Source organism: Priapulus caudatus, unplaced genomic scaffold, assembly GCF_000485595.1.
Source record: "Priapulus caudatus unplaced genomic scaffold, Priapulus_caudatus-5.0.1 Scaffold1756, whole genome shotgun sequence".
NCBI classification, from domain to species: domain Eukaryota; kingdom Metazoa; phylum Priapulida; class Priapulimorpha; order Priapulimorphida; family Priapulidae; genus Priapulus; species Priapulus caudatus.
The window spans coordinates 48,174-55,223 of NW_014578817.1; the positions used below are offsets into that span (position 1 = coordinate 48,174).

The window sequence follows — 7,050 nt, forward strand, 5'->3', positions numbered from 1 at the left end:
CTATCACGAAGTGTGTTAGGGTTAGGGTTGGGCTTAGGGTTAGGGTTAGGGTTTTTGCATCATTCCTTGATATACGGAAATTCTGTGCATCAGTTGATGATACACAGAAATCTGTGCATCACTTCGTGATACCTAAGGTGCCTAAAGTGGATTTGCACCTTGGCATATTAGATAGTACCAGGGTACGTTCCGGTATACCAGAACGTACCCTGGTCACTATTTGATATGGTCAGGGTTAGGATTAGGGTTAGGATTAGGGTTAGGATTAGTTTTTGCATTAGGGTTAGGGTTTTTGCATCATTCCTTGATATACGGAAATTCTGTGCATCAGTTGATGATACACAGAAATCTGTGCATCACTTCGTGATACCTAAGGTGCCTAAAGTGGATTTGCACCGCCATGACCATATCAAATAGTGACCAGGGTACGTTCTGGTATACCGGACCGTACCCAGGGTACGTTCCGGCAGTACCCTGGGGGACATAGACCCTATGAGCGCCACTGGCGTATATATAGCCCGCGGATAGCTGCCGCAGGCGGTGCAAATCCACTTTAGGCACCTTAGGTATCACGAAGTGATGCACAGATTTCTGTGTATCATCAACTGATGCACAGAATTTCCGTATATCAAGGAATGATGCAAAAACCCTAACCCTAACCCTGACCCTAGCTCCAAGAAACGGTATCGCTAGGGTTAGGATACCCTAGACAATCCGTATACGGTATAGACAATCCGTATCGACAATCTGTATAGACAATCCGTCGCACAGCCTGGTCGGGCTAACCCTAACCCTAACCCTATAAGCCCAACCCTAACCCTAACCCTAAGCCCAACCCTAACCCTAACCCTAACACACTTCGTGATACCTATTAGTAAGGTTATACTTTATGCCTTAGGGTTAGGGTTTTTGCATCATTCCTTGATATACGGAAAGTCTGTGCATCAGTTGATGATACACAGAAATCTGTGCATCAGTTGATGATACACAGAAATCTGTGCATCACTTCGTGATACATAAGGTGCCTAAAGTGGATTTGCGCTGCCGCAGGCTATAGTACTAGAGCTACCACTGGCGTAGCTCTAGTACTATGCCAGTGGCAGTTAATGAACGCGGGCTTTAGTACTAGAGCTACCGCTGGCGTAGCTCTAATACTATAGCCCGCTTATGGTATTATTAACTGCCGCTGCAGCTACAGTTACAGCAGCAACAGCAACTGCAACAGCAAGCTACAGTTACAGCTACGGCTACAGCTACAGTGGACCGAATAATTCTGTCCCATATAACCTTTTTTATATTTTGGTGAGGGTTATATTGGGACAGAACTGGGGTTCATTGAAATTTCGTGAGATCGCATGCAAAATGCATGCGCTGCGAATGCGGCCCGTACGCCGCTATATTGGCGTGAAAAAACCCTACCGTTCCCTTCTACATGGCTTTACCTTGCTACTGATATGTGTATACATTCACTTCAATCGTTATTCACTTCTTAAAAGATTGTTTTTCAGAAAGACCGCTTCGTTCCACTTTCCTAAATCATTCACCATTTACAAACAATCAGACCAATCAGAGCGAGTCTATCAGCCCTCCTGCAGCGCCACAGATACAAGCGAGAACCAGGCGATTGTAAGACTCACTCTGATTGGTCTGAAGGGAACGGTAGGTTTTTTTTCACGCCAATAGCGGTGTACAAGCCGCATTCGCAGCGCATGCATTTTGCATGCGATCTCACGAAATTTCAATGAACCCCAGTTCTGTCCCAATATGGCAATAACCATCATCAAAATTAATAAAAAAAGGTTATATGGGACAGAATTATTCGGTCTACAGCTACAGCAGCAACTGCCGTTGTAGCTACAGCTACATTAACTGCCGCCCGTGTGCAACACACACGCATCTATTGACTATATATAACATGGTTGTTATATATAGTCAATAGGTGCGTGTGTGCTGTAGCTGCAGGTGCGGACTTGTTCTTGCTGCCAGTGGTTTCAGCGTTTCTTTATGGCACATCTATAATGTAACCCAGGGTTCGACACTAACCCACGTCTGACCGACCTAGTCGGGTAAATGCTTGGTACGGTCGCATACATCCAGCCGTGTACATTGTCTAGCAGAGCGTGAGGCCGGGTACCAATCTACCCTTCGGCAAAAACTATATGGTGGCTTGCTGCCAGCCGCAGTAGACAATCGATAAACCGTGCACCTGTGTATGCCCACCGTATGCCCACAGACTGCCCGTGGTAGGATACGAATGCTGCACGTGAACTCGGCACGCCCGCAAGCTGTGATCTGTACGCTGTGTAGCGCAGCTTGCTAACCAGTACAGGGTGCTAAAAAAAAAATTGTTTCCGCTTGCCCGGTCGGGCAAGTGGGTTATGAAACTGGTTGCTCGAAGGCAAAAGTCACTTGCCCGAAAAACAAAGAAATACATACGATTTTTTCTATTATGAATTTAAATGGTTTCAAAAGCCCGGTTCAAAGGTAGTCACGATACAAGAAACAGCACACAAAACTTGATTCCCTTTAAAGGCTCACAATGCGCATCCAAACGCTAATTTCTCCAGTACTAGACTAGCAAATACTTCGTGTCATGCATAATCATACTACCTTATGGCAAAATAAACTCTAGTTCCTCCCATTTCACTGCGCGTTGTCTTATAAAAGGTATTTTGAAAAATACCTCCAATGTTGTTGAAAATCTCCGATGTTGTTGACAGTTTCCACAATCCCCTAGCAACCGTGCAGCGGTGCGGCGGTACAGCGCTACGGGCGCAGCAAAGATAAAAACATGTGACGTCATACCGGCGCTAGTTAGCTACATGCAGACGCGCTACATTGATCGCAGTATCCCAAGTATGGGAAAATGTAAAATATAAAAACATAACATCACATTTGAAGGTGTGTGTTTATATCTGTAGTGCATCCGAAACTATAGTTCTATATTTATTTACAGGTGAAGGCGACGCTACCAAAATGTCGCAAGACATATTTCCACTCCTCAGTGTTGCAGAAATAACAAACACCTGTCAGGAAATGTTCCCTGGCTTAAAAGTTACGGAGGAGGATTTCACAAACCCAAAGGTAGATGTTATGAACTATAGTAATCTGTTTGAAGTGAGGGTCTTCCACATCACACGTGTGATTTCTGTGTATTAATTACAGGCCCGATCCATGTCTGCATGTCAAAAGACATTTCAACCTGGCAAACAGTTTATTAGTATTATGACTGTGCCAATGCCCACTGTGAAGCAGTGCCCTAAGTGATTGTCCTTCGTTTGGGGCAAGTAGACAGGTCTTGCATGGTACCATGCTCTGACCTTTGAGTTATTTATTTTCGATTAATTATTCTACCAGGTGTAGACAAAATGTTCAAGTACGGCTGAATCAAATGAACGCATGGTCTTTTTGGCATGTCTGTGTGAATTACAATGATTTTGGTTAACACTCTGATTTTGTGGTCTATTCAGTTGTAAAATTAATATAGATTTAAATGTCAAATTTTTAATGTTTGTTTACCACAAATACGTCACATTTGAACTTGAACCTGAATTTGTTTTAAATGTCAATTCACACTTGTAACTGAAGGCTTCCGCATCACCATTGAACTCATCCAATTGTGCAACTGTTTACACAAAGGATTTATCTTATGGATGAATTTATTCAAAATCAGATTTCTTTCAGTGTAAGTATTTACGCATCATAATATTTGCTGTTATAAGCATTTCTACCTCATGTGTTTTTGTTCACAGGCAGAAAATATTAGAGCATTATATGTCTATCTGCTAGAATCAGTAACAAACTGCAATGTGGAAGTGATATTTTCGGTATGTATATAATGATTAAAAAGTGTTCACACTTTTCTTGTGAAGTTACTTTAATAAGCACTAGATAAAGCTCTTACATTGTGTAGTTATAACAAAAAGCAAATAATATACTCCATGTAATCATGTTATTTAAGATTTAAACTATAAAACGTAAGCATTGACAAATATGTGTTTTTTTCTAGCCGCAGGTTGAAAACATTGATCACAATGACCTTTTGAGCTACCCAGAATTACATGTAGAGTCTATTCCTCCAGTCAATATCTTATTTGCAATGTATGTATTTATTATCATTTATGTGGGCTAAAAAGCATCATTACCATTATTATAAACTTGTGCAAAGTGGCGGTGTAGCAGTGGCAATCCCATACATCAGCATAACTTTGCATGTGATGGATAGTAGTATCATGTTGGTCGTTGTAACTCTTGGCAACCTAGTGCATACTCGTGCGTATTGAAGTAACATAGATTGACACTGTACGTGTTACTGTCGTACCCAAACTTGGAATCTGCACAATCTCAAGATTGTGCAGCGATTGCGCTGCCCAAACTGCGGATTCCCTAGTTTGGCTGACCAATCTCAAGATTGGGCAAACTGAAAACAGTCGGTGATTCAACAACCGCTCATAGCGAGTGCGTGGCGTGCGTGGTGGAAACTAGGAAGATATTTATCTCATATTTATCCAATTAATTATTATAATCATTTAACATTTATACAAAGGTGCCAAACACATTGAGGAAAGAAGGTATACGACCTTATAGTTATGATATAACATTTGAAATCCTAATAATCATATGTGTGTGCAAGCCCTGTTTACCTCTGTTTGCCCAATCTCAAGATTGGTTGCCCAAACTGCGGATACGCTGAAATTCCAAGTTTGTGCAAGATTCCAAGTTTGGGCACAACATTACTCAGTTACTGTGACGTAATTTATTCTCGCGAGTGTCAGAGTAACATACTACATACTCGTGCGCATCAGTGTAACAAACTAATGCTGTTCTCCATGCGTCACTGGTCACAGGAAAAGTGTGATGCAGTCTGCTGGCATCAGCAACTTCCAGATGAAGGACCTGACAACACCAAAGCCAAAACGAGTTGCAAGAATCATGAGTGCATTCATCAACTTTGCTCACCATAGCAACAACATAGGAGAACTGTTTGAAGAAGTGCTTGGTGAAATTGTATGACAACTCCAGGAATCTTCTAGTTTATTCTTAGCTTATCTTGATCTAATTTCTTATTACAAAGCATACATTACAAGAAGCATTACAAATACGTAGCATAATGTTCTAATATGGTCACAATGCAAACTGTAGTCATTATAGGTTTCAACGGTATTTCCGGTAGTGAAATGTGCATTGGTGTTTTATTTATCCTTATCTAACATTTTTCATGTTTTGTGTATGCAAATTTAATCGTGGTATAAAGCTAATACAGCGGTTGTCATCTGATTTGACAAAGTGTCAACTTTGGCTTTATGTAGGAAGCTAAAAGAGAAGCCTATCATGCATTGCTTGAGAATCTCAAGAGGAATCATGCGGCCGAGGATGCTGAGATACAAGAGGTGAGTAGTGTGGTGTCAAAAACAAGTACTGATATCACTGTACAAGGCAATACTCTCATTACGGTCAAGCTGTACATTTTGTCGATTGCACCCTGAAATGGTCTTTGTTGCTTGGAAGCATTGTGCTCGCCAGTAGTGGCTATTGCAATAGATGCTGGAAGATGATGCTGATAAACGTCTAACATGACAACAATCGTAGCAGTGTTAATTAGACTCACAGATATTTCATAATGCTTGCCTCCACCAAAAGTGCTTGGGTTTTTGAGGAGCAATTGAATTTTTATCCAGGTGCATGGATGAAAACATGTATCACACTAATCAAGATTTGTTCAAGACTGGCTGCCTTCATTAGCTCTGCCTCACATGTTGAGCTCAAAAGATATCATAAAAGATATCATGACAGTTACATTTAACCTCATCACTCATGGTAACAGTAGCATTTGGCATATTTAACCTCTATATGCAACCTTGCAGCTAAAGCAGAAAATTGAATCGGACACCGACTTAATCAGCAAAGAAAAAAAGGAGGCGGTCGTAATACAGCGACAGATTGCAGAGTCTGATGCCAGCCTGGCCAGCAAGAATAGTCGCATTGTAAGTATGCCTAGATCCATTATCAGTAACATAAATAGTTTTGGCATAATAAATCTAAAATGTCGTAACCTTTGCTGATGACACATTTTCAAAACTTGTGACATGACTCATGCCTATTCGTGATATTCCTGACAATGGTCCCCTGGATCTTGCTTGGGAACTGGGCATTGGTTTGCTCCACAGACAGCCCCACATAACAAACATCTGGCATACAAACACCTGTACTTAGGGAGGAGCTTACCTGACCTACCTTCTCCTTCCATTCTCAAACTTCCTCTCTGATACTTTCTTTCTCTCTCCCCCCTCTCTCTCTGTGTCCCTCTCGGTCTCTCTCTCTCTCTCTCTCTCTCTCTCTCTCTCTCTCTCTCTCTCTCTCTCTCTCTCTTTCTCTATCTATCTATCTTTATATCTCTCTCTCCCTTCCTTCACCACTCTCTCCTGCTCTACCCCTTCCCTTTATCACTTCAGCCCTCTCGCCCTCTATCACTCTAAAATCACTCTAAACTCTCTCTCCATAACCTCATACCAGTCTCGCTTTCCTCCGTCTCCCTTTATCGCTTCCCCCCTTTCTCCCTCCCCTCTCCTTCCATCTCTTCCTACCTCCCCCTCCCCCTCCCCTTCTCCCTCCAACATTTACTTCCGATCTGTCTTCCCCTTTCCTGCTTCACTTCTGTCCCCATCTCTCCCACTCCTTCAATCACTTCCTCCCTCTTCCCTCCCCTTCTCCCTCCAACATTTACTTCCGATCTCTCTTCCCTCTTCCTCCATCACTTCCACACCCTCCTTCCCCCATCAGGGTATTAGCCAGCAATGAGTATTTTGGGAGTGCAGAAAAAATATTTGGTAGTGCAATTTTTTTGTATGTGTGTCCAGGCTTTCATTTTTAAGGGGCGCGATCGCGCTCGCGCTCCACCGCGCACCATAAATTGTGCCATGGTGCGCGCATCATCGCGCCTCATAAAAGTGGTTGAAATCGCGCACCAAAAGTCTGTGTATTATGTTGAAATAGCGCTCCATCTGCATAGAGTTCTCAATGTAGGGGGGTACAAAAAGGTTAGCAACACAC

At 42.3% G+C, this 7,050-nt stretch overlaps 1 protein-coding gene across 1 annotated transcript in view; it reads left to right on the forward strand.

The window, feature by feature from the left end:
- Nucleotides 1-6,248, forward strand: part of LOC106817525 (kinetochore protein Nuf2-like) — a 16,368-nt gene extending 10,120 nt beyond the window's left edge. The window contains exons 2-7 of the mRNA XM_014822200.1: nucleotides 2,957-3,084; nucleotides 3,753-3,827; nucleotides 4,010-4,101; nucleotides 4,848-5,007; nucleotides 5,310-5,390; nucleotides 5,865-6,248. Of these exons, the coding sequence (XP_014677686.1) occupies nucleotides 2,977-3,084; nucleotides 3,753-3,827; nucleotides 4,010-4,101; nucleotides 4,848-5,007; nucleotides 5,310-5,390; nucleotides 5,865-6,062 (714 nt within the window). The 5' untranslated portion in view covers nucleotides 2,957-2,976 and the 3' untranslated portion in view covers nucleotides 6,063-6,248. The remainder of the gene's footprint in view (nucleotides 1-2,956; nucleotides 3,085-3,752; nucleotides 3,828-4,009; nucleotides 4,102-4,847; nucleotides 5,008-5,309; nucleotides 5,391-5,864) is intronic.
- The last annotated feature ends 802 nt before the right edge of the window (nucleotides 6,249-7,050 follow it).